The following is a 27,524-nucleotide window of genomic DNA, read 5'->3' as shown; positions in this document are numbered from 1 at the left end:
CAGTCTTCTCTGACCACTGAGAGACGTGCAGATCAAGATATCATCACACCTGTTTTGACCTGTTGGGACAGATTTCATTACAGCCATCGTCTTCTCATCAATGTGAACAGATCTGTGTCTAACATTTCAAAAGCCAAACAAGTGTGATCCATGGTGTGATCCATGGAACTGAAGTGTTCACGACGAGCAACGCAGCCCTGTTTTAACTGAATGTACAGACAGTCAGAGGATTTCTGTGTGATGGAGCAGGAGCCCACTCCTGGTCCTTGGACGCGTCCTTCGTGGAGAGTCCGTCCACCACTGCACAGGACTGGGAGCTCGTCTCGCTTCTTCTCTGCTTTGGAGGCTGGAGACAAACAAACAAACAAATAATTCTGTAAAGGAAGTGAAGAGTAGCTGAGAAACCTTCGTTCCTGCTCCTCAGAGACACGTTTGTTTTCACTCAGCTTTTTGCCATGTTGGAAATGTCTTCTTTCAAGCTCCGGACACCGTCTTTGTCCTTCTTCTCTTTATCGTGAGCAGCATCGACCAGTCTCCAAGCTTTGTCCAGCTCCTGTAGTGGAGGCGAAAGAGTTCACTCAAATCCCCAGGACATCTTGATGTTATTAATGTTACATTTTAACAAGGCTCAATAAAAATACAGTCAGTCTGAAAGCTTCTGAAGACACTACCATGTCATCTGACACAGAAACTACAGATTTTTTTTACTTTTTTTCAGTTTAAGGAGTCAAATCCTTCTTTTTCACTCAGTAACAAAAGGTGCAGTATGTAAAACGTAACTCATTGGTGTTTGGTGGATTCTGAATTTTCTTCCGTTTCATGTGTGTCTTTGAAGTGAGAACTGTATCCTGTACATGACAGGATACACTGAGGCTCGCTGCTTCGCCTGCTGGCTTCGCCTGCTGGCTTCACTTCAGTCTCACAGCACAACACAGAGAGTTAATCACAAATGTTTTGCTGATTTGTAAAAAAAGAAGAGAAGAAAAATAAAACAAGCTTTCTAGGTGGGGTTTGTGACGGAGGAAAAAAAACACAGCGACCCAGCCAATAAAGCCAGAACACCGAGGATGGAGCAGATTCAGAGATGGTTTAACTGGCAATGAAACAAAAGCAAACACCTTCTGCTCCATCTCTGGCATCTGCGGGCCGTCAGCCCCACCCCCAGCACCACCCTACCCTCCTCAGAGAAGCCATGGTGGTTTCAATAACACTTTACTTGAAGCACCCCTGTATAACACATAAGTACATTTATAAAGCATTATAATGCCATTACAGCACTGTGTAGCCATAGTTATAAACACTCATAAATGATCACAATGCTTTATAACATCACTAGGGCCAGGACCTAACCCTAACCCGATGCTGTACAGTGGGTTATAAAACATTGTGATCATTTATGAGTGTTTATAACTACTTATAATGCGTTATACAGGGGTGCTTCAAGTAAAGTGTTACTAAACATACAAATATACATATACACACAAATATACAGATACACAAATTTGCCTGTATTCTGCACAGTTTAACAGTCATGACAAGAATCACTTAAAGATTAATCGACAGCCTTTAAAAATTACTTGACGGTGTTTCCATAATTCTATACCTTTCAATAATAGCTTTTCTATAAATTCTCTTAAGTTGATTGACATTTTTACTCATTTGTTCATCTAGACCATGCCACAATTTCACCCCACAGACAGAACTGCACATACCTCTTAGGGTAGTAAGGACAAACTGTTGCTTAAAATTGTATCCCCCCCTTCAGTTCATACCCTCCCTCCCTTTCCATGAACCATTTATTTAAGTTACCAGGTAGTAATTTATGTTTAGCTAAACAATCTGTAGGCCTACAGTTTTTAGTTTGACTAGATCCATAAATTTTAACATACCTGACTTTAAAAAAAAGCCATTTGGTGGGATCATTGTAACTCACTTTGTGCACGTCAGAAGGGAGTGTGTCCTCAAGCTTCTCACCTTCTACCTGGGAGAATGTGTTGAAGACCTGATAAAAGAATACACGGTATGTCCAAATCTGTTCTCTCTCCATGATAAGATGCAACTTTTATAATCCTGGGGGAAGCTTGAATGCTCTGCTATTGGATGCGGTGGCTAATCATGAATTGTTCACTTACACATTTTGTTCTAAATTTTACCTTCGATGTCCGAGAAAGATGAAGCTGAGCAAGAGCTGAGGAGTACCACCATGGCGATCTTCGAATGAAGAGAGAACTCGAGCCTTTTACACCAGCCCAAAGAAACTAGGATCATCATCGATGTTGATGGTCCCTCCCTCTCCTCTCCTCTCATTTATTTCTCTTCCTTTCCATTGTTCTCCTTTCCTGTCTTCTCTCTCCATCCTCACCTCATCTCTGTGGTTCATATGTTGCCAGATGTTAAGTGTGTTGCATATGGCTTGTGTTAAAGATTAATAAATATATTTAACGTAATCTGTTGGCCAAGTGTCTTTTTTTATAAGATTTGCAATGCATATTATTTTAAGTCAAATAAAATGTGAGAAATATAGTTTGGTGATGCATAAAATAATTAACTGGTGTCATTGTAAACATGTTAATTCAGTTGCAAGTGAATAAATTAGCTGGGTTCAATTTCAGTTTAATAATTTGGTTCAGCAACTAAAACGTTCAAACATAATTTGGATCAAGGCAAAAAAATAAAGCTCGTGTCCGGAGTTTCCATTCGTTTCCAATGTATGTATCATTTTTTAACAGAGCTTAAAGCTGCTGTAGGCAGGATTTTGCTAGTCAATGCTAATTTTTATGTGTTTTCTTTGGATTAAATGTTAGAGTATCCATTGATAATCCTTTAGGAGTGTAGCATAATTGCACTACCGCGAGGGCGCAGCATTTCCATCTGTCTCTGTTCTGAGCTGAAAAGGAATCTCGACAGCTCCAGGTATCTTTGACCAATCAGAAGAGCCCCTGAGGCTCTAACCGTGATTGGTCGAGGGGCGTTTGTCGCACGTTCTTGTGGGAGGGGCTTAACTTGTGTAAGGGCGTGATGTCAGAGAAAACAGGACAGAATTGGTTGTGCTGAGTTTCAAATCGCCATCTTAGATGGGTCAAATCGCCATCTTGCAAGATGGCGGAGATGCAGAATCCTGCCTACAGCACCTTTAAATGTGTCAGTCTGGTTCGATACTATAATATAATATTAGCATAAAGCAATATAAAAATTTATTTAGGAGCTCTGCCATCATCTCATAGACCCCCATGTTATCCGAAAAAGTGCTGGTCAGCTTAATCAGTCAATAGTTTTCAAGCTTCCGCTTTGTCAGGCTGTCAATCAACATGTGCACGCAGCCAGAGAGACTTTACACTTACCTCGGATATATCCACTGTCTGCTAAACATCCACCATAAACAGCTAAACATGTTGGACGCTTGCGGACTCGGAGGCACTCATTTTTATCCAACAGGTAATACGTGTGCACAATTAAAGGGGCGTGGCTTGGTAGCTTACGAAAACAGAGGGAGGGCGGAACCTCGAGATGTTGGATTAAAAAAAAACCTCTCTTTCCAAAGGGAAGCGTTATTATTTACATAAAGATAAAATAATCAGGTCATAAGAAGTGACTAAATTTAGTTTCTGTGAAGTCAAATATTTTAGATGTGATATCTGGACATCATTTTTTTTTAGTTTAAGTGGGGTTATACTTTTGTCAGTGCAGCGGGGGAGAAAAGAGGAAAATGATTCCAACACAAAACAGCAGACCGTGGTTCGTGCTCTGCTGTGAGGCAGTGGGACAGTAAATCTCAGGCTGGAAACATCTCCAAAGGTCCGAACGCCTTCCTCCTTCTTGCTGTCCTCCGCATTTTACTTCTCCATCACCTTGAGAGCCACAGTCTTCTTCACAGCGCGTTTCAGGCCCGTGCGCGGCCGTGACACACAGCAGCTTCCTTCTGGGTCATAGGTCAGAGTCCTTAGCAACCAGCAATCAGCACAGTGAAGGCTCTGCAGAGAAACTCATCTGAAGTCGAAATGAAAAAACTGCAGATCACATCCATAAACTGAATTAATGCTTTGAAGATAAAGTGTGTATTTGTCTCCAGAGGAGCATTGTGTAAATTACAACACAGAGCTTTCTCCATTCAATTGTTTTTGTTGTTACTCATCGTTTGATCTGTTTCAGAAACAATTTCAAAGATTTTGTTCTGTCAAACTGAAGTCATTATTCGATGCAGAGAATCATATTTGTGATGAAATCTAACTATGAAGTACAACGATGTGTTGACATTATTTACGTGGCCGCTAGGGGGCGCTTGATATTAAAACGTACCCCATGGCTGTAATTTGAGGCATGAATTAAAGACCACTGTGGTGTTTGAGTTTGAGGACTTGTTGGTTTCATAATAGCAGCACAATAATGTATAAGAAGCCCTCTTTTCACAGCAGAGCCATTCTGCGCTGGATGTTTCTCACCAGAACGATCAGAGGTCTTCGAACGTTGCCACGCTGGCATGTCTCCATCCATGTCTCCTCACTTCATGGACTTTAAAGTCGGAAGACAAACTTTTGATCCTTAAATGTTTGACATTTCACAGCGAAATGCTAAATCTCCTCAAATCTCTGGCAGCAGCCTCTGTCTGTCTCTCTGGTCCAAACAGTGTCCATCTCTCTCAAAGAGAACCTTGAAATGACAGCAGAACTCAGGAACTCAGGAACACAGGAACTCACTTGATCAACTTGATCCAATGGCATAAGCTCCATGGTTACATGATAACATCAGAACTGTTCACGTTTTCAGTCGGGCATATTGTTTTTGTATTTTTATCTTCTTATATTGTGTCAAAGTGTCTGGATGATCTCCTCATGCGAGCCTCCCTGAGGAGATCCAGTCGTCTCTGCTGAGGAGATCCAGTCGTCTCTGCTGTGGCCCGTCATTGAGAACAGCTCGCTGAGTGAATGACGCCATCCGGAGGGTCACAGAAACTCCTTTATCAGAGCAGACTGACATCACTTGGCCGTCCGAGGCGGCTGTGCAGCAAACCTCACGTCCTGTCAGCACACCACCGCCCGCCCTCCGCAGCTCAGGCATTGTGTTTATTGGCCATCCCATTGTCCGAGTTGAGACACGCTGAACAATGTCACCAATCTCTTTCTGAACGGTGATCCAAAGCTGCCATTGTGTCCCGCGGTTTTCCCGCTCGGCCAGATAAGACGGCGTTCCCCGGGGATGAGAAGAGCAGGACGGAGGATCTGTTCTGCCTGGCACAGCAGCGAGGGCCAACCTGTGACACCAGCACTGTCGACGCGGCGATGAAGGCTTGCTGGAAAACGCTGCCTCCACGCTACGTCAGTCCCACCGTCACTCCTCTGCTTCCCACCAGGGTGACTCTGGTGGAGTCCCGACTCGCTGTTTTTCTGCCTCCAGTCGGACCGAGGACGCTTCTTCCAACTACAGCAGCTGAGCGATAAAACCTTTACAATGGAAGATTCTTATTTCCCACACTGGGCGAATTTTATCGCTTTTTCAACAACGATGACTCAAACCAAGCGATGGGATCTTTCAGACTTTCTTGGATGGACACTGACAGGATTCAGTCTTTGAGCTGAGTGAGTGTTTTTACGGAGGAGACCAAGCAAAACATGTTTCCCTCGTTGTCAGTAAGATTCTTTAAAGTCCTGCTCTAGGTTGGTTCTTGTTATCATCCATCAAGATTCTGTACAATCATTGGAAGCCTGTCCCAGATTTTGGACTACCTGGGCCGAGACTGTCCATGCCGGAGATGCAGACCCTCTACCGCCCCATGTTTCAGTCCCAGAACTTCTACCTGGACCCCGCCCTGGTGCAGCAGCGTGTCCTGGATGACCAGGTGGAGTTGTGGTGGTTCAGAGAACCCCGCCGCTCCCTGCTGTGCTACTGCGCCTCGGTCGCTCTCATCCTGGGTCTCGGCCTCGGCGGCGTCGGCCTCCTGTCTACCACCGACAGCCTGTCCGGGGAATGGCGCCTCGGGGTGGGCACCACCCTCTGCCTCTTGGCCCTTGCGGTCCTGCTCAAGCAGCTCCTCAGCTCCGCCGTCCAGGACATGAACTGCGTGCGCAGCCGGCGGAGGATCGAGCAGCTGAAGAGTGGCGGGCGGGCCGACCCGGCGCTGTTCCTGGCCGTGGGGCTGGCGGTCATGCTGTGCGGGACGGTGCTGATTTGCTTGGTCGTCATCGGCAGCAAAGCTCACGACAGGAGGGACATGCTGGCGTCCGGACTGGTGCTGACGGCCGCCGGAGCCGGCGTGACTCTGGCCGTGGCCGGATACGGCGTGCTGGCGTACCTCCGGAGGAGGAGGGAGCAGAGGAGGAGGAGAACGATGAGGATGAGCAGAGGGAGGAGGGCCGGGACTCGAGCCGTCCGTGTGTTCAATGTTTCGGGAGGATCGATCAGTCAAGCCAGAAGAGAGACTTCGTCCAGCAGGACCAGCCTTATATGAAAGGATGGACGGACAAAAGAAGCCACATTTCTGACCAGCTGGACCAGACAGCATTTATCACCTGCCGTTTTGTTAGGATTGTTTTACAACTAACTGGTTCTGTCAACAAAAAGACTGATTTTTACTGGTAACTCTGAATACTTTAGTGAATAAAGAGTCAAATCTTGTCTGCTGCTTTATCGAACTCATGAGACCAGGGGGAGCAGGAGCTGCTTCCCAGTGACTGTGGGTGAGTCCATCCTCTAGAAATCATCAGTCCATCGCAGAGAAACGCTGACGTGTTCACTCACATTCACACCGGCAGAACATTCAGAGCGATCAAGTGTTTGAACTTCAGGAGGAAATCAGAGAAAGACTCCAAATAAAACCCAGATTTCAAACTGGAGCTACTCTCAGTACGAAGCAAGAAAGAACAAAAAGATTGAATTTATTCACAAAGTTCAACAAAATAATTTCAGCCTTTGCCCACAAACATTAGAAGTACAACAAAAATATTAAAGAAATGAGTCACATATCACCTCCTGGTGATTCATTCAGTAGTGAAACCATCGGCTGGTGAGATTGTCGTTGCTGTGAAGCGGCTCATTTCTGCTTGATTTCATTTCTCTCATAGTTGGACAGAAACATGGTGTATCACATCAGTTCAGCTTAAAACCATTTCAACACATGAGACTGAACCTGTATATTACAATCACCCAATGGTGAACTGCAGATCATCGTCGCTGTCCTCCTCTTCCTCCACCTCCATCTGGGCCCGGACCTTCTCGCTGGTCTGAATGTAGTTGTCCTCGATGAATCCGTCGTCGTCGTCGTCGGCGTTGCCCGCCGCCTCCCTCCCCGCCCCCACCTGGCCGGACACGCTGTGGGGGAAGGACATGTCCTCCTGGCCGAACTGGCTGACGCCGTCGCTCTCCTGCAGCAGGGAGTGTCTGTAGCTGGCCAGGAAGCGGTGGAACAGCCGAAACTTGACGGCCATCACGGCGATGAGGGACAGAGCGACCAGCCCCCCCACCACTCCGGTCACGATGGACCAGTTGAGCGGTTTGGAACCCTCAACCGGGTCAGCCTCTGGAGAACCGGTGAGACAAACGCACTTTAACACACCGCCATAAAGACGACACATGACTCAGCCTGAGCAGATTTTAAATGTTTCTAGTGAAAGAAGGACGGCAGAGTCCAAGGTTCTCAAACTATACGTGGTTGTAAACAGCTGTTAACATCCCTGGTTGTGTGTTTTTTTACTTACTCCCAAGGCCAGTGGAATTCGAGCGATCCTCCTCAATCAGCAGGCGTCTGCTGGAGCCTCTGTGTCCCTCCACATCAGACACCGACGCAGTGCGAACATCCTCTAAATACACCGCAGAGAGGAGGAACAGCAGAAAGACGCAGCCGCTCCGCTGACCCATCTCCCCGTCTGCAGCTGAAAGAAATCCAAAAACACCGAGAAGCACCAGTCTTTATTTCAGTTTGATATTCCTTCACCAGTGCCGACCCAAGAAAAACACAACTTCTGAAACGAACCTTCCTTCCTCAGCTGGAGGTTTTCCTGACTATCATTTGTTTTCTGCGTATTTGATGAATTGTATTTAAGATGGGATGGAATCACAACAAATGTTTTCATGTTTATCAATGTGATCAAGTTAAGAAATATTCAATACTCCAATCTGATGATGAGATTTGTAATATCTGGTAAACCGTGGGTAAATGTCATGCTTTTCAGTCCCAGACGTTTACACAAAGCTCTGGTTTGAGTGCAAAAAACTAAAAACCCTCAATAGGCAACTTTATTTGCACATTACGATCAATGTTACTGCACTAAGTGTGTTTTTCACCTGTTTGCTGATCAGGTTCTTACTTTTTATGACCTTTTTTTAAGGAGTAATAAAGATTCACAAACAGCTGAAGTCGTCTCTTAAAAACAGACATCGTCACATGATGGTACTGATCCCTTTCATAACCACAGCATGCTCCCAAATTCACTTAAACTCTCCAAACACTCATATTAATGCCTTCTCTGCAAACCAACATGTTAAGTCCCTAAAACGCTGACAAGTGTTAATTGGATTTTCTGGTCGCAGAGGCCGACGCTCGCTGGCTTTATCTCAGCAAGACTGAGGCAGGCTGTCAAAAGTCAGATGACTCCAGCGCTTAACCGATCACAAAAATAAAGACTGGTTTACACAACCTGCACAAAACAGTGAAAATCGCTAAAAGAGCTTACCTGTGAAAGGTGAGAGATCTGGTGAGGAAGGAGTGTCTCTCCTGAGCTTGATTTCTCTTTCTGTTGTTCTTCCACTCCTGCTGGAAAAAAAAAAGAAGTCAATGAAGAGACTTGTGGGGCAAAGGTTGTTCTTCACCTGCGGTACTGTCACCACTCCTACACGGGCCTGAAGAAGGACACGTTAATGAGTAACTTCATTAGGTTGCTCATTTGGTATATTTGTTTCACATGCCGTGTCTTACTGAGCAGACCGGTCCAAAGTCACACTCCGCTCCGCTTCCTCTGGGGTGGGACTGTCCGTTACCTGGGAGGGGAGGAAGAGGAGGAGGAGGAGGAGGACGAGGGGGAGGAGGGGGAGGAAGAGGAGAAGGAGGAGGAAGAGGAGGAGGAGGAGGGGGAGGAGGAGGAGGAGGAGGAGGAGGGGGAGGAGGGGGAGGAAGAGGAGAAGGAGGAGGAAGAGGAGGAGGAGGAGGGGGAGGAGGAGGAGGAGGAGGAGGAGGGGGAGGAGGGGGAGGAAGAGGAGAAGGAGGAGGAAGAGGAGGAGGAGGAGGGGGAGGAGGAGGAGGAGGAGGAGGAGGAGGAGGAAGAGGAGGAGGAGGAGGGGGAGGAAGAGGAGGAGGAGGAGGAAGAGGAGGAGGAGGAGGGGGAGGAGGAGGAGGAGGAGGAGGAGGAGGAGGAGGAAGAGGAGGAGGAGGAGGGGGAGGAAGAGGAGGAGGAGGAGGAGGAAGAGGAGGAGGAGGAGGAAGAGGAGGAGGAGGAGGAGGGGGAGGAGGGGGAGGAAGAGGAGGAGGAGGAGGAGGGGGAGGAAGAGGAGGAGGAGGAGGGGGAGGAGGAGGAGGAGGAGGAGGAAGAGGAGGAGGAGGAGGGGGAGGAGGAGGAGGAGGAGGAGGAGGGGGAGGAGGGGGAGGAAGAGGAGAAGGAGGAGGAAGAGGAGGAGGAGGAGGGGGAGGAGGAGGAGGAGGAGGAGGAGGAGGAGGAGGAGGAAGAGGAGGAGGAGGAGGGGGAGGAGGGGGAGGAGGAGGAGGAGGAGGAGGAGGAGGGGGAGGAAGAGGAGGAGGAGGAGGAGGAAGAGGAGGAGGAGGAGGAAGAGGAGGAGGAGGAGGAGGGGGAGGAGGGGGAGGAAGAGGAGGAGGAGGAGGGGGAGGAAGAGGAGGAGGAGGAGGGGGAGGAGGAGGAGGAGGAGGAGGAAGAGGAGGAGGACGAGGGGGAGGAGGAGGAGGAGGAGGAGGAGGAGGAGGAAGAGGAGGAGGAGGAGGGGGAGGAGGAGGAGGAGGAGGAGGAGGAGGAGGAGGAGGAGGAGGAGGAAGAGGAGGAGGAGGAGGGGGAGGAGGGGGAGGAAGAGGAGGAGGAGGAGGAGGAGGAGGAGGAAGAGGAGGAGGACGAGGGGGAGGAGGAGGAGGAGGAGGAAGAGGAGGAGGAGGAGGGGGAGGAGGGGGAGGAAGAGGAGGAGGAGGAGGAGGAGGAGGGGGAGGAAGAGGAGGAGGAGGAGGAGGAAGAGGAGGAGGAGGAGGAAGAGGAGGAGGAGGAGGAGGGGGAGGAGGGGGAGGAAGAGGAGGAGGAGGAGGGGGAGGAGGAGGAGGAGGAGGAGGAAGAGGAGGAGGAGGAGGAGGAGGAGGAAGAGGAGGAGGAGGAGGAGGAAGAGGAGGAAGAGGAGGAGGAGGAGGGGGAGGAGGAAGAGGGGGAGGAGGAGGAAGAGGAGGAGGAGGGGGGAGGAGGAAGAGGAGGATTGGGAGAGGAGGAGGAAGAGGAGGAGGAGGAAGAGAAGGGGGAGGAAGAGGAGGAGGAGGGGGTGATGGGGAGGAGGAGGGGGGTTATCAGGCCATGGGGAGAAGCTGTTGAGTTGTTGTTTTTTTAATATTCATTTATTTATTTTATTTCCATTTGGGTCCAGAATTCCTGGTTTGTGTTCTTATTTTTGTTTATGTTGTTTAGTTCCTTTAGGTCTTTTTCTGGTTTATCATTTCCTTCTTTTGAGGTCACTTGCTTGTTGTCACCATGGATGTTTAAAAAAATCAAAAGTGATAAAATAAGCATAGTGATAAATCTTAAATGTGTTTTTTTTCTGGAACATTTTATTCTATTTTATTCTTTTTACTCTCAGGCCAGACAGTGGCACTGTCATCATACAACTGGAGTCACGTTAAAGCCCTCCCTGAAAGGAAGATATTGGTTTGAGGGACACACTTTTCACAATAAAAATAATAATAATGTACTTAATATCTAATCTGCAGGTCTTAACAGGTCCTAAATAGTCCAGATTTTGTGGATGACTGCGGTTTTTCCAGAGAGAAGTCAAATTTATCAGGCTTACTTTTGTTGAGGATACTTTTGTCCATAAAACATGCAAATAAAGCAACATTAAATTCAGTAAACAAATGATTAAAGATTCATAAGTTCTTCCTGAAGAACACGAACAGACCCTCAGTGTGAATTATTATCATTTGACACTCGCCAGAAGGCTTTGATCAAACTTGAGAGTTGATAAAGGTCCATACTCCATAGTAAATTTTCTGATGAATTCATTAACTTCAAATCTAAAATACAAATCAGACACTTGCTGTCAGAGTTAGGCCTTACCTGCTGCTTCACATGCTGGACTGAGTCAGGCTCACATTCGGTTGAAAGAAGCCAGAAAGGGAAGCACTATAAAAACATTTTTAATTACATAAATGCAGTGTTCACATCTATTTCTAATATTGACTGCAAAGACCTCTGCAGACCTCAGCCGTCCAGATCTGACGCTGAATACGTCGACATACAGTCGATCATCACGGATGGCGCTCTTTAGAAGGTTCAGTCATGGGAGTCAGTTCTATACTCTGCCACTGGATTCAAGACTCGACTTTCCTCTCAAGGACTCTTCATCTCGTGGCTGCCGTCTCCCGTCTCCCATAAAGGGAATGAAGCTCCTCTTGCAGGATTTACCACTTGGATCCCCTTCATCATTATTTCACAGTCTGGTTTTGCAAAGCGTCAGTTGGTCTCACAGAGCTTCACGTGTCGTCGTTCTCAGAGGACACAACAATCTGTCCATCAAGCTTTCTTTTTCGGATGAGTTCTCTTCAATTATTACAATCATTTCCAGAATCTTTTGCAGAAAGATTCATCCCAGTGATCTTTGAAATTTTGCACAAGGGCTCCGGCCAGATCCGACACGCTGCAGCGCGGCACAAAGCTGAACGGAGCAAACCGTGGTCGTGTATCAACTATTCTATTTCTGCTTTTTCCTGCAGCTCCTTCTGCAACAACACAAATAGCAGGAAGTCTCTGAGGCACAGTGCAGCAAGCATTATCATCATCATCATCATCTTAAGCATTACGATCTTCACCATCTTGCTGCACTCGAGTGTTGAAGCTGTATTGATGCTCAAGCATCATTTTCTTTTTTTCTTTTCCACTTGTTGTGAATGTAGAAGCCAAACACTGCACAAACAGTACATACATGTAATCTTTCCAATTATGCAAAAAAAGTACTCCACTTCTGGCTCAGCTTTAAGAACCGGAACCCGACGACCTCTCCTCCTCCTTGATGCGAGGCTGAACAGCAGTTTGCTCGTCACTCGTGGCTGAAGCGCTGCCATATGTCTGCTCAGCCGGCTAATTTTTGCAATCCACTGTCTACTGTTCAAGGATCTGTGTGAGTTTTTCTGTCAGCCCTTCATCCAAGCTGCAGATTTAAAATGCAGAAAGCTTTTACAACTTCCCCTCAATGACACCTGAGAAATAAAGAAATCTGAAAGAAATCCTTCATTTTGATGTCTTTCATTACACCCAATTTTCCACAGAATGTTTCACTTTCTTTCTAAATTTGTGATGCATGAGCACACCATTTCAGCCAATGCATCCAACAGTTCATTTTGATTATGGTGGCTGGTGTATTTTACATTGCTACGCTCTGGCAGTTTGCTTAATAACTGGGTCATGATAACTAATTATATCCAGTAAAGCCAAGACGTTTCAACCTGTTGTTTGCATTCCCTGTTTCCTTAAGACCTTGAAATTATTTTGTATTACTATTAATATTTCAGCCATCAAGGTAATGAGAATATTCAAAATATTGTAGTTTTAAAAAGGGATCCATTTTCCACTTGATGGTTTTCATTTTGTTCATTTGATGTTTAGTTGTTATCATGACCACTGATAATGAATACATTTTCCGAGGTCTTCCAAAGCAAATAGAGGTTCAGTAATTATAATGGGCATTCTGTATGTCAAGGGCAGTAAATGTGCAAATTAGCATGCAGCATTGGTAAATTATGGGTGAATCTGCTCTCATTATAAAATGTCTCATTATGCCTTCTAAATGCCTCTGAAGTCTGTCCATCATTGGAGACCACATCTATCTTTTATTTTGCCATTAAAAATAGATTTTTCTGCACTAATATTACAAAAGTAGTAAGTTTGTTACTGTGATGACGTTAAGCCAACTAATTTGGATCTGGATCTGGTTTTAACATATGGCATAGAGGTCAGTGACCTAAATGTTCTCCCTCAGAACCCCATACTCTCAGACCATTTTTGATTACTTTTCAGGTTTTGATTGAAGACTACTGTGCTCAAAAAGATCAAATTCAGCTGATACGGACATTATCTGAAAAATCTGTGGCTCAGTACAAAGAATTAATCCAGCCTGCATTTGCTGCATTATTTTGTGAACTCACAGAAATGAGCTTATTGACCAATGGTGATAATAGTGATCAGTTTGTTGACAGTGCTATGCACTCACTAAAATCTGCCCTTGACATAGTGGCTCTGTTGCAGCTGAAAACCAATCGACCCAGGCGTTGCTCCATGGTTTAATTCTGAAACCCGTGTTCTCAAACAAAAAACTCTGCAATTAGAAAGACTGTGGCGTAAATCTAAATCAGAACAATCTCTGAAGCCTTGGAAATGTAGTTTGCTAAGCTATAAAGACACTCTTTTTAAAGCCAAGACATTATATTACTCTTGTTTAATAGAAATAAACAAAAATAACCCTCGGTTTCTGTTCAACACTGTAGCCAGACTGACAAACAGTCATACTGTAGTGGAACCAGTAATCCCAGAATCTTTAAACTGCCGTGACTTTCTTAAATTCTTTAATGATAAAATCATAACCATCAGAGGCAAAATCAGTGAAGCGCTCTCCTCAGATCAAGCTCAGGAAATCCAGCCACTGCCGCCACCTAAAATACCTGAAATACTAGATAGTTTCTCATCAGTAAATGGGGCTGAGATTACTTCAATTGTTATGTCTTCTAAAACTTCGACCTGTCTCCTAGATCCAATTCCAGCTAAGTTTTTCAAAGATATTCTTCCAGTTATTTTAAATACGATCTTAACTATAATAAATACGTCTCTAGAAATTGGCTATGTGCCACAGTCATTTAAATTCGCAGTAATCAAACCACTGCTGAAAAAACCTAATCTTGATCCTGATATTCTAGCCAACTACAGACCGATATCAAATCTGCCTTTTATTTCAAAAGTTCTGGAAAAAGTCGTGGTTAAACAGCTTTGCTGCCACCTACAGGATAATAGCTTATTTGAGAAATTTCAGTCAGGATATAGAGCTTATCACAGCACTGAGACTGCGTTAGTTAAAGTCACTAATGACTTGCTATTGGCGGCTGACGCAGGTCTAGTCTCAATCCTGGTTCTCCTAGACCTCAGTGCAGCTTTTGATACAATCGACCACAATATTCTCCTGCAGAGGTTAGAATATGAGGTCGGCCACAGAGGAAAAGCCCTCTGCTGGTTCAAATCCTATTTATCTAATAGGTACCAGTTTGTTCACGCTAACCAACAGTCCTCACCGTGCTCCCAGGTCAGTTATGGGGTTCCTCAAGGGTCCGTGCTTGGGCCAATTTTATTTCTGTTGTATATGCTTCCTTTAGGAAACATAATTCGAAGTCACGATATCAATTTTCATTGCTATGCAGATGACACACAGTTGTATTTATCTATGAAACCTGATCAAACTAATCAAATAGACAGACTCAGTGACTGTATCAGAGAAATTAAATCCTGGATGACTACGAACTATCTCCGTCTTAATCCTGGCAAAACAGAGGTCATTATACTAGGCCCCCATAAACTGAAAGAGTGTCTATCTGAACAGATTATCACCTTAGATAACGTCAGTGTATCCTCCTCCTCTACTGTCAGGAACCTCAGGGTCTTATTTGATCAGGATATCTCCTTTAAAGCATACATCAACCTGGCTTGTAAAACAGCATATTTCCACTTGCGCAACATAGCTAAAATAAGAAACATTCTACCTAGGAGCGATGCAGAAAAACTCATCCATGCATTTGTTTCTACTAGACTGGACTACTGCAACTTCCTTCTTGCAGCCTGCCCAAAAAGTGAATTAAAAAACTTTCAGTTGGTTCAAAATGCGGCCGCCAGATTATTAACCGGAACTAGAAGACGTGAACACATTACTCCCGTTCTAAAATCTCTTCACTGGCTTCCTATCGAGTTTAGAGTTAGATTTAAATCCTTCTCCTCACTTACAAAACCCTAAATGGGATGGCTCCGACCTATCTCCAAGATGCTTTAACGCCTTATCAACCAATCAGAGCACTTCGCTCTCAAAATGCAGGGTTACTGGTGACTCCTAGAGTCTCTAAATGGACATTAGGTGGAAGAGCCTTTAGCTATCAGGCACCGTTTTTATGGAACCAGCTTCCAAGTGGTGTCAAAGAGGCAGACACAGTCTCCACATTTAAGGTTAGGCTCAAGACGTTTCTCTTCGATGCAGCCTATGATCAGGTCAGCTAGGGACTCTAAACTAAACTAAACTAAACTAAACTAAACTATCCAAACTACACTAACTAAATACTAGTTTAAATACTAAACTATCCACAAAGCTGCCCTAGGAGCTGGAATGCTGTGGGAAGTACGGTGCACTGAGCCCTATCCTCTAATGTCTGAATGTTATTCCCTTTAGTCCGTTTCATTGCTTTTCACCTGTTGTCCCCCCCTTCGAGGGGGAGTCTTCTCAAGTTTCAGTTGCTGACTCCACTATTACGAGGGCCTACGAACACGCCCCGTCCGGACCGGGAGGACACTCCTGTTGTGCAGTCCTGTGCTGTGCCCGCGGACTGGCTTCGGTTCAACTTCTGGGATCCGTGCTTCTTGTGCTGGACCATACAACGGATTGTACTCAACATAGTCCTAAGCTTTACTTCTTATTGTCTCATGCTGCTGTTGCCAAAGCTGTCCGTCCCTGGGAGTGGGATCCCTCCATACTGTGGTTCTCCCCAAGATTTCTTCTTTTCCCACTGGGTTTTTGGAGTTTTTTCTTGCCGGATGTGAGGGTCTAAGGCGGTGGTTGCTTCGTTTTATCTCGTTACTGTGAATTTGACATATTAACATTATGCTTATTCACTGTTTTTATTTTTTCCAATCAATGTAACACCTTGAAGCCCTCTGAGGCAACTGTTGTTGTGATACTGGGCTATACAAAAATAAATTGCTTGATTGATTGATTGATTGATTGATTGAATGAATTTAATCTAATATCAATTTGGTCAGAACGTATGAAAATACAAAAGGTTGCACCAAGCTTGAGTCATGTGTTGTTGGAGTTCTATTTTAAGAAAATTGAGAGTATGAAAGCTTCACTAATAGATCTTCATAAACGAATGATGGGAGAGAGACGAGAAAAGATGCTTCAAAATAACAAAGTGCTACAAGGAGTGAACATTTCTTTGTGATGATCCAGTGGTGACGCAGTTTTAGATCATGCAGGACTGAAAGGAACAGGAACCCAAAAATATCTTGAGTGGGGAAAATCATGGGAGCAAACACCATGAATATTACTGTAAAAAAATACTGGATTTTTTCTTTTCTTTTTAGGTAAAGGGTAAAAATCTGCATTGAATGATGATACTTTGCATGCAGTAGTTATTATCAGCGTCACTTCAAAGCATCAATTCCTGATTTAAATTACAGTCATGCACTGCTACATCTAGTTTATGCTTTCCCCTGTGCAGGTGTCGATTTTATGCAAACAGTCCAACTACCAGGTTTCAGAGACACGTTTGTTTTCTGAGCATCATTAGTGACTCTTCTGCAGCTCCTGAAAATGCAGTCAAGGCTCACAGTAACCCAGAATTTACCCGTGAGAGTAAACGTGCATCTGTGTTTGTACTGTGATGGACTGACAGCACGGGGCTCTGGAGCCATGTGTGACTCTTCAGAACCTCCACAGAGGCTCCCTGGACCTCTTGATAGATTTTGATTTTCATCAAAGTGCAGTTGGAGCATTCAGTTAGTGAGATTAAGGCTTCTTGTTTGAGACACAATTGAAAGAAATCATCCTCATAGCATTTTAGTCACTTTTTAGACATGTTAAAGTGGACCCGGCACAAGGTCCGTCGGGCTGAACGGGTTAAGATCGATAGAGAGAGAGACAGATATAGCAGTAACTCAAAAACTATGACTTTAAAATCGTGCTATCGTGCACAAATAATAATAAAAAAAAAAGTAAGATTATTTAATCTGTTATTTTGTCCTTTCTGTTGATGAGCTTCACCCAAGTCTTTCTCCTTTCTGGGTTCTTCCTCTCAGTTGGAAATGGGAACAGTTCGAACGGCGTGGGGGGGGGGGCAAATGTATCTCCCCACACCTTGTTTCACCCCGGGGTGCTCTCGCCACTTGTTCAGCGCATAATCCCCATTCCCACAACCTATAACGACACACACGGGCATATTTTCGACGGAACAAGCTGGACAACAAGACACAACTATGGCGAGAAGAGGTTTTTGATATACCTTGACCCCTGAACCGGAAGTCAAGAGCGGGTTTTCACATATGCGCAGTCGGAACTCCAATGTGGTCTATTCAGAACTGTATTCATGAGCGTCATTCTTGCAGACGTCACAGGTCATGTGACCGCCCATAGCAACCGTCCGCCATTTTGCTCCTCTCGCTGTTCATTGTGCCTTGTGCGCTGTGGTTTTAGGTGTTATTGTAGTGTAATTTTACATTTTTTCAGTATGTGGAAGGTCTTGTCGGCTATAGACGGCCTACACATAACGACGAGCTTTCTGGGGACAGTTTGGCCCGATATACGGCAAAATTGGACATTGTGGGTGTAAAAGTGTGCCCCTTCAGACTCCCTGCTGACGAGTGAAGAGTCCCATATGTCCCAACCAGGACGGTATGTGGGAAGTTTTCTTAGCAATTCATGTGTGAAGCAGCACTGTCTGAACAGCCCCGTCTGCTCCGCTCTGTCTATGTAATTACCTCGTGCAACAAAGTAGTATCATCGTACTGTGTGCAAAGCACCGGTCAATTTACGTTCACGCTGAATTGTTTCTATGAAAAACACTGAACACCGGACATTGTCCTGAATTTATAAAACCCGCCCGGACGCCCCGGACAGGACGTAAAAAGTGGACATGTCCGGGAAAAAGAGGACGATTGTTCACCCTATCTACACAGCCCAGGTTAGAGGAGGATTCAGTGCAGGAGGAAGAGGAGGACAGGGTGGAAGAGACAAGAAACACTGAAAAATATCAGGAGTAATAAATACATACCTGAAATAAAATGAGCTGAGCACACATATGTGTAATAAGATCTTGAATGCCATAAGTTGTTGTAGAGAGGGGTCAGGCCATTTTCTGATTTCGATGTCGACTTTCGGTTTATGGCTTGCAGCCACAGTCGGCGCCTTTCTGGTTCCGTACACTCACTCAGTATCATATAAAATGATAGGGTAGGATTTTTCCTTTTATTGTTGGTGCAGCCGACCTCACAACAATTTTTGACCATCTTAGAACCTTTCTCGTATTGTACGTCTTTGCTCTGTCAAAGCAACCGAAGACGATGGCGTTCCCCTTTGCACTGGTTGCTATGGGCCGACGGACCCGGATGTTGGTCAAATGCCTGTATGCCCGTCTGTATCAATGTTTTCATGGGAAAAACGAAGAATGAAATCCTCTCTCACGCCGGGGTCTGTGAAGCGTTCTGATTGGACGGGGCGGCCGTGACGTACTGACGTCTCCCGGAAATAAACAGCGTTTTTCTCGTCTTTGTTACTCGATTAACTTTGACGCTGCAGCTTTGAAAATGACCACGTTGTTAAGCGCCCATCGATCCGCCCATTTCATTATATCCAATTCTTCTAAAACTGCTGTTAAATAAATCGTCTTCATACGAGTCGAGACACGGAGCTCCATCTTAGATAATTGCGTCATCATGGCGGAGCATGCGCAGAACCATCCGCAGTGAAGAAACAACCACAATGAAGCCACGCCTAATTAGCATGTAATTCCACTTCCAAAGGAGAGTAAATCAATTCTCAATAAAGTTTTCAGGCGTTTACCTGGTCAATTTAGAGCGCAATTTGGTTTTTGTTAGGATTTATAGAGGAATAAAAAATCCCATGTAAACACACAGAGTGGCTGTGTAATGTGTTTCTCTGAAAATCCTCACCTGGTTTTCACACAGCTATTGAAAGCTTTCACCGTCAGACTGATGTGTTTAACATTAATGCAACGAAAATCAGATTTGTTGTGCAGCCTCTTTGAAAGTAGTTACCTCAAGAAATGTCAAGGCAGATCATAAATACCTGAGAGAGAGAGAGAGAGAGAGAGAGAGAGAGAGAGAGAGAGAGAGAGAGAGAGAGAGAGAGAGAGAGAGAGAGAGAGAGAGAGAGAGAGAGAGAGAGAGAGATACTGTATTTTTCCTGCTGTTCTGCCTTCTGGGGTTTAATTTGCATTGTGGGTTTCTATGTGAATATTTCTGCAGATAACATATATCTGAGTGGGCGAGCATGAAACCACACTTTCATATGGAATCATGAGCAGTAGGTTTATTCGTTCCCAACTGGTCTGAAATGGCAGCATCACAGCACATCACAAACAATGGAGCATCTTTGATTCACATTTTATTGATGTTCTTTTAAGATTTTTTTTTTTTGCTTGCATTGACAGAATGCATCGGTTAAACAATTTTAACAAAGATACACAAACATCATTTGAAAACAAACAGAAGCACCCGTCTTTTTTTTCTGGTCTTCTTTCTTTTTAATATATCTGCTATGAGCTTTCGCTGTTCAGAGATGTATATCTGCATAATACAACCAAAAACCTGAAGCCTACAAACACATTTCACAATGAGTACAGTAAATGAGGCGTTTACATTGAAACATCACATTTCAACTGGGATCAAATCAGTCAAAATTATTGCAGAAAATTACAAAACTGACGCGAGTTTCCAGACATGTTGCATGAAATGTAGAATATTTAGCTACCGTTAAGAGTAACAAGTCTCGAAGGGCACTTGAAAGTATTGACTCTCTAAATAAAGATTCTCCGATGAAGCTGTTATAATCATAATTGCGCTGTACAGCTGATCTGAACTCACAAATGCTCCGTTCCTGAAGAGGTCAAACAGCTCGAAATCCCTTTTGCAGCAGTGTAAGTGTCTCGAAGTTTCAAAATCAGAAAACTGTTAAGATGCATCTGAAGTCGATCAGAGGAACTCAGTCAGAGGTCGATGAAGGCAGGATTACCGGTGTTTTTCAGGCTGAACTGGAACGTTCTGGAAAAGTCTTTCCAGCCTGTGCAGAGCGGAGCTCCAAGGACAAAACCACCACAGACAGAAAGGCACAAAAAGTTCAGAGGCGAGCCAGGAGCACATGGGAGGGCTGCGATTCGCCATCCTGTACTGAAGGCAACAAATGGATCAAATAAATTATTAAATCTGTTTTTCTCAAAGCAAGGAGGTGAAAATACCTGACCCAGTCGTTGGACCTGTAAAGGCCAGTTAAAGGCGAATGGAGACGTTCCTTCGATCGGGAAACAAATCAAACTCCAGCTATCTGCTGCTTTACAGGTTAATTGATTTGTGTTTAGATGGAAATAAAGAAGCAAAGCTGCCAGCTGCTCTCTCTGTTCCACACTTCATTCAGTGGAACAAGTCACATCAATAGCTTTGTGCTTTCCTTCCATCGTTTCCTTAAAACGTCATAATGACGGAGGAGAACTAGCTGGCTCACATCACATCGCTGCACAAAGACACAAAAAATGTTCTCAGCTCAATGTGGACAGTAAGTTTTGTGCTTGATTTGAAAAACATGAAGTAGAAATGTTTTTGTCTGAATGTATTTGGGCACAAACTGGAATGGGTGTAAGGGAAATGGAAAAAAACACTTGACCAGGACTCCTTCTTTGGCGCTGTTGCATGTGTCGGTCATAATGAACTCCTTCTGTCCCTGAAATGAAACCGGGGCGCCTTTGTCAGTCGCAGATTGTTGCTCATGAGATCCTATTAGCGATTCGATGTGCAGCGTGGATGAAAAAAAGACTACGGTACACAGATTACAAAAGACCGCTGCAGGATTTCACACAGTCATAACTTTGGATGTTTTATGCAACAATAATTGCAAATTGAAGGTGCAGCAGAACGAGACTGCACTTCCAGAGCAATGAGGGTGATTAGTTTTCCCCCTTTTAGCCTCTACGTCTAGTACTTATGATTGAGAGCAAAAACTGATAACGAAGCCCCCAACAAAGCGCTCATCCTGGACGGCATTAGAGGCATGACGGGCTTCATCGACGACGACCTTCTCATCATCAACTCACAGGTACTCGCTGTGAATTCATGAAAACATGGTGTTTGGATGACAGAAGCTTCACAAATTTACACACGGATGAAAACAAGACTCACACGGCAGACGCCATTAATGCAACAGGACTGCATTTGCATGTATTTGATTTGTCAATGCAGCACTGAACAAGTCAGCTGGAGGCTAAAGCCACTTCAGCGAGTTCTCCTTTCTTTCTTTCTTTCTTCTTTTTCCTCTTCTTTTTTTTAATGAGGCCACTTTGCATACTGGCTGCTTCTCTGCTGAATGAAAGATGGAGCCGCTGTGTTTTCTTAATGCCTTTCTCTCGTCAGAGTGAATGCAGATCTGCTTTATTGAACTGTTGAAGCGGACCCAGCGAGGCGGCCGACCGTTATCAGCGCTTTTCCTCCTGCTCCCATCATTGGCTCACTTATAGCAGGCGGAATAAATCAGATGGTGGAGTCACTGTTTTAAGCTTTAAAACTTTGTCACGGTCCAAAGCAGCAGGCTTCGAGGTATCAGTAGATGATGCCTTCATGAAAGGAAAATCACTTTTCCGTTGAATTCGTCATCTCTGTGAGAAGTCACTGTCGTCTGCATTGCTGCACCAGCCTCCATCCTCCACGCGTCACACAGACCTTCACAATAAAATGTTATTAAGTGTTTGTAGAAACAACTCACACTGTTTGGTTTGGGGTTTTTTGGATTGCAGTGTGCTTTCTCCTCCAAAATACGTTTGGTCCCTGAGCAAAATGTACAAAAAATAAATAAATAAAGAAGTGGCACTTCACAGCTGTGCCTCCTGGCTTCGCAGGCTCTGCTGCATCCAGGTGTCTCTTCGTGCCAAATGCCACATCGTTAGCATTTTCCCCATGTGCAGCTCGAGCTGTGAATCCTGAGTTTTCGCTCTCTGCCTATGCTATGTGATTCAATGCTTTTCAAGGATAAATATCCTCCTCCCAGAAAGTGCAGGATAATTATTTCCATTCATCACGCTGTCACAAGAATGAGGGAAATTAACCACATGAAAAAAAAACTCATCAAGGTAAGAGAATTTGTGTCTTTTCAAGATGGTCTGCAGGACTTTTTTTCCTCTTGGTGATTGGTATTTTTTCATATTCCTCATTAATTACTGAAGCTTCATTGCATTCAACACTGTCAATTACTCTTTATCTCCACCGCCAAGAGTCATCGAAGAGCAGCGCAGGGTCGTCCAGGTCCATTCATCCCTCCAGGCTGGAGGATTGCTGGTAATTTCCTTTGATGGAGAAGCTTTTCAGTGGCCTAATGACGGGCTGTCCACCTTCACACCCGTGACCGTAGCAGTGAAACACCTCTGGAAAACACGCTCCGGGTCTGACGGCTGGTTATCACAGTCCAACTTCCTGCTCATGAAGTGTTTTCTGAACCCCTGGGGACCAGATGTGCACGTCACCGTCACATGGCTGGGTCCCTCGCTGGAGTCTCCTCCTGACAGGAAGGCAAAAGACCAAACGTTCATTACTTCTGTCGCCATCATTCATCCTGAAAAGGCTTTCGAGTGGCTGCAATACAGGCGCAGTGTGGCTAATGGAAGCGTTTTCACACACAACAATAATGGCCATGCTGGATTCCTGAATAGGAAGATGCTCCATAATGATATCCTCTTCAAACTACACCCACTTTGATGTAGTCAATATCGAAAGTGGTCCACAGGATGAAAGCAGTGAATTAGACCACAGGATGGCTGTGTGTGTGTGTGTGTGTGTGTGTGTGTGTGTGTGTGTGTGTGTGTGTGTGTGTGTGTGTGTGTGTGTGTGTGTGTAAGTGTAAACTACTTATATGCACTTATGGAGGGAGGCTAGCCAGGCAGTGTGATACTTAAGATTAGGCCTGGGCGATTATATGATCGTGATTGGTGATCGTGATTAATTTCCAGTCGATCACGGTGATCAGCTGTGAGCACATTTACTCGATCAGACATGGCAGAAATGTGCGTGACACAGTCGACTTTTTCCTGCTCCACTTCCGCCTGCAAGTTGTCTGAGAAGTAAACAGAGATGGAGCTGAACGTGGAGCAGCGAAGCAGATGAAGTCAGCCATGTATTGGCGTTATCCTCTGAAGATGAGGCTGCTGCTGACAGGACAGGCTGCTCCACCCGCACCGCTGCTAGCACACCGCTGCTAACACACCGATCCGCAAAGAATCTGGTCTTTTGAGTCCAGGAACTACTTGTGATACAGTTTAACTAACGATCGTTCAGTTCTCTTTTACTGAAAATGACGGTGCATCGCATCATTGAACATATCACCACGTCTTGCTGCTAACAACATGCAGAGAGAGCCTGCAGCGGCTGCAGCGCCGGTCTTCTTCTGTGGTGTCTAAGGTTGAACATGCAAACAGCCCACCTAGTGGCATGAAGGGCAATTGCAGTCATGGCGTCGCCTGTGGCTGTGGTCTGAATGAGGATCTCCCTGGAGTTATTCCAAATGTTTCAGAAACCAGAATATTTATCTTAACATGAATATTGACTGCACGTAAACGAAGCCAGTGCTGTCTTTTCAGGCCACTGCACCATACGAGCAACATTGTAAGAGGAGAAAAATGATTAATTTTGTCTATTTTTTTTTATATTATTGTAGTTTTGCACCGTTACATTTTAAATCTAATCTGTCCAATCTAGATTATTTGAAATTTTGTACATTTGATGCAAGCATTAATGATGGCAGCAGCATATTGAGCATCATAACTTGAAAATAATGTTTACATTCTAAAGCACCTTCATTATCCCCAGGCGGTTTCTTTAGTTTTTTTAATCTTTTATAGCAACAAAAATCCTCAGGGCTGTAAACTGTCACACTTTAACTAACGATCGTTCAGTTCTTCTCTTTTACTGAAAAAACGGTGCATCGCAGGATTTTATTGTCATGGTGCTAGATTTTTTTTCCCCATTTACTGCACTGTTAAGGGAGATTGTTCTTATATTTTTCTATGTTTATATTATTTAATTTGCATTGCTATTTGCTTGGTTTGTTAATAAAATGTTAAACTATTCTATAGTTCTAGTTTTCAGTGCAGATGCTTTAAAACTGGTTTAAAAACAATATAGCATATCGTGATTTTAATCGAGATTGAATGATATGAAAAAAAAAATCGTGATCATTTTTTTTTGCCATATCGCCCAGCCCTACTTAAGATAATTATCTGCTGGGAAAGATGTCATTCATGCTGATGCCGCTTTGACACGTTCCACCTTCCTGGCAGCGGACCATCTACATGACAGCAGTGTTTCTTGTTGGCAGCGTCCTTTTTCAGCATCTAAACACAAGACTGAGCTCCACAGCTGAATGTGTTGCTTTGCCCTTTGAATTCTACTGACCTTTAACTAATTGAGCATCTGTGGAATAAATGTGCCAAACAGGTTGAGCAGGTGGAGGACCAAACCTCAGAGTACCTGCAGAAACACCCTCAGGTCTCCAGAGAAGACGCTCACGGTGGTACACACACACTAACCTGGAGCTCTGAGCGGCAGGCCGTTGTCAAGACGACTGGGTTTGGTGGAGATGAAGAGGTAGCAGAGGACACACACCGTGATGAGGAAGGCAAGGAGGACGACCGCCGCAATGGACAGGCCGACCAGAGCTCCAATGCTGCAGGAGAGAAGGGGAATTACCTGGACAGTGAGGAGCATGCAGGCAAAGACACTGACAGAAGAAGGAATCATTCCAGATATTTATTATAAAGAAATACAGAAAGAAGTTATTCATTCTTAATAAGAATAACAGAATTAACCATAAGCAAACACATCTTAATTGAGAAAGTGAACAAAAAAACTAATAAAACTAGTAAATATGTTGGGAGTAACAGTAATGCAAAAGGGGAAAAACAGTAAAAGAAGCAGCCGTTACCTCAGCCACCACATATATCCATACTCATAGGGGAAAAAGCTGTTGGGGTCGTCGCAGCAGTACTTGGCGTCGTTAAACCCGCAGCAGTAGACCGCGACCGGCGCGCCTCCCGGTTTGGGGCAGGAAAAGGCGTCCACGAGGACGCCGCTCGCGCTGCGGTAGCCGCTGCACTCAGCGCTCATTCTGCAGAGAGGAGGAAGAGGAGGCTGGAGGAGGGACGAGCACGCGAGATCTCTGGGATTAGATGAAGAAGAAGGAGGAGGAGAAGAGGGTCCCGGTGTCTGCGGTGCTGGAGCGGGTTTCCTCCTCCTCTTCATGCGGGGAGGCGCGGAGTGGAGGAGGCGCAAAAGTTTCAATCTGAAGAAACCCCCCCTCTCTCTCTCCCTCTCTCCCTCTCTCTCTCTCTCTCTCTCTCTCTCTCTCTCTCTCTCTCTCTCCCCATACACGCTCGATCTGTTTTTTTCTTCCAACCACACACACACACACACACACACACACACGCGCGCGCAGTCTTGTATTTCTATCCTTGTGGGGACCGTCCATTGACTCCCATTCATGTCTAGCCCCTAACCCTGACCCTTACCCTAACCCTAACCCACACCACAACAAAGCCTAACCCTAAAGAAATGTTTTTGCACTTTTACTTTTTTCAGTAACAACAACATGGTCAAGAAAACACTGTTTCTCCTACTTAGGACCGGAAAAAGGTCCCCACAAGGCACGTCGTTCCACGTTTTGCTATCCTTGTGGGGACATTTGGCCCCAACAAGGATAGAAATACGAGAACACACACACACACACACACACACACACACACACACACACACACACACACACACACACACACACACACACACACACACACACACACGTCGCTTTACTGCACTCGCCCTGCCTTTTAAAGAGATGTCGAATTTAGAATACATGGAGAATGAGATCTTCCCCTCATTAATTAATAAAAGAGTGTGTTGAAATTAGTGAAGGTTACTGCTCCACAATTTATCCTTCGCTGTACTGGAGTGATTAATTTCAATTCTGGTAGAAAGAGCAGAGTCTTGCATTTACTCACACGACTCAGTGAACCCGGGGCCAGTTTGCTCTTCCTGCTAATGCCAGGAATAATTCTCGCCACACAGGCTATATATTCTGACTAACAACTACAGATTCTCAGCCGAAGGAAGCAGCCCAGCAGACCCAATCAGCTTGATTATATTACTGTGAGTATTAAACCTGCAAATCACAGGAAGAAGAGGATTTCACTTTGAAGACATTTCTGCTGACTTTTCCCTTTGAAAACTCTTCTAAATGTCGTGCTACGTGCTCATCAGTGCTGTTGTTTCTTGTCCACTGAAGCCCGTCAGGATTCTGGTGAATACAGTATAACCACACTGCTTTAGCAGATACTGAGGGGAATAATGCAACCAAGAGGAGATATCCGACCTGTGGACAGATTAAACAGGTTTTCTACACAAAGAGGAAGAAATTGTTAAAACCATATTGGAAGGAATACAAAGTAAACAATTGAAAGTTAATTTCCACTGAAGCGAGATGTCACCTTTTATTATTTTCTAACTTCAAAGTCACTTCCGGTCTGATGCCTCCTGGTCCACCTCCCTAACAGTTCTCTGGATCTGCCCCCAGTGAAGGATGGGGACAGGACCCATGAACCCATGAACCTCAGGTTTTTAACAGCAAAACAAAATTTGACATTAGCATTTACCTTTTGGTGTCAATACTTCAATAAAACTGTACCTTTATTTGTGGCCATGGTGACATTCAGTTTTTATGTTCATATGAATCATGGCAGCTTGTGAGTTTATAACAGACAAACATGTTTCTTACTAGTCTGCACCTTCAGAAAACACAAGTCTAGAGGCTTTCAGGTCTGCTGTGTTTATCCTAAATAAATGTACTGTGACAATCTAATGAACAGTTTGAAAGAAGTATTTTTTCCACGCCCACGGCATATATTTCCATCACGGCGGCTAATTAGGCCTCTTTTCAGGGCTGTGTGGGTCTGAAGTTGACACCAGTACAAGTGCAGCCCATCAATCAGCACGTATCTGCACTGATACGTTACATTAAAGTGTCAAACGCAGACCCACACAGGCATGGTTTGAATGAACTGACTGACTCCTGCGTTGGATTTGGTGAAGTGAATTCCGCAGTATGAAAGCAGCATGTGGTGCACGGTTTAAAGTAGATTCTCTGACTGTACCTTTATGACAAATTCTATATTTCTATATATTTATATAATGCTTGCTTTGTTTTATTTAAAAATACCATCCAAAGCCACATATTGCTCCCAAATGGCTGCCTCTTGAGCACTGAGATGGAATATTAGCAATATGTAACTTGCATGTTAACCATCACCCTACTGTGGCTTTGAGCTGCATGAGTTGAGAGTA

General features: G+C 44.7%; 3 protein-coding genes across 3 annotated transcripts; 2 read left to right on the top strand and 1 right to left on the bottom strand.

Moving 5' to 3' along the window:
• The first annotated feature begins 5,737 nt into the window (after positions 1 to 5,737).
• Positions 5,738 to 6,455, top strand: tmem125b (transmembrane protein 125b). The gene has a single exon (XM_030115354.1). The coding sequence runs from the start codon at positions 5,738 to 5,740 to the stop codon at positions 6,440 to 6,442; it is 705 nt and encodes a 234-aa protein (XP_029971214.1). The 3' UTR covers positions 6,443 to 6,455.
• Positions 6,456 to 9,225: 2,770 nt separating this feature from the next.
• On the top strand, positions 9,226 to 10,032 carry LOC115404936 (cilia- and flagella-associated protein 251-like; the record flags this gene model as incomplete). The annotated part of the gene is made up of 1 exon (XM_030114292.1): positions 9,226 to 10,032. A coding segment is annotated over one exon (807 nt), but the record flags the coding sequence as incomplete, so codon positions are not given.
• A 12,472-nt stretch (positions 10,033 to 22,504) lies between these two features.
• LOC115405533 (protein shisa-like-2A) lies at positions 22,505 to 25,298 on the bottom strand. Its single transcript, XM_030115137.1, has 3 exons — positions 25,117 to 25,298; positions 24,722 to 24,858; positions 22,505 to 22,698 (listed from the first exon to the last, which is right to left on the bottom strand). Exons 1-3 carry the CDS (start codon positions 25,296 to 25,298, stop codon positions 22,505 to 22,507), a joined length of 513 nt encoding a protein of 170 aa, XP_029970997.1.
• Positions 25,299 to 27,524: the final 2,226 nt, after the last annotated feature.

The sequence above is a fragment of the Salarias fasciatus genome, chromosome 18 (assembly GCF_902148845.1).
Source record: "Salarias fasciatus chromosome 18, fSalaFa1.1, whole genome shotgun sequence".
NCBI classification, from domain to species: Eukaryota; Metazoa; Chordata; class Actinopteri; order Blenniiformes; family Blenniidae; genus Salarias; species Salarias fasciatus.
Note: the sequence above shows the minus strand (reverse complement) of the source record. Positions and strands in the feature narration are given on the sequence as shown.

Bases quoted from the DNA above. Each gene is read 5' to 3' on its own strand.
- tmem125b (XM_030115354.1), top strand. From the start codon at position 5,738: ATGCCGGAGATGCAGACCCTCTACCGCCCCATGTTTCAGTCCCAGAAC.
- LOC115405533 (XM_030115137.1), bottom strand. From the start codon at position 25,298: ATGAGCGCTGAGTGCAGCGGCTACCGCAGCGCGAGCGGCGTCCTCGTG. The intron at 24,859-25,116 runs GTAACGGCTGCT...TCTCTCCTGCAG, and splicing joins GGATATATGTGGTGGCTGAG to CATTGGAGCTCTGGTCGGCC. The intron at 22,699-24,721 runs GTTAGTGTGTGT...CCTTCCTGTCAG, and splicing joins CCTGCCGCTCAGAGCTCCAG to GAGGAGACTCCAGCGAGGGA.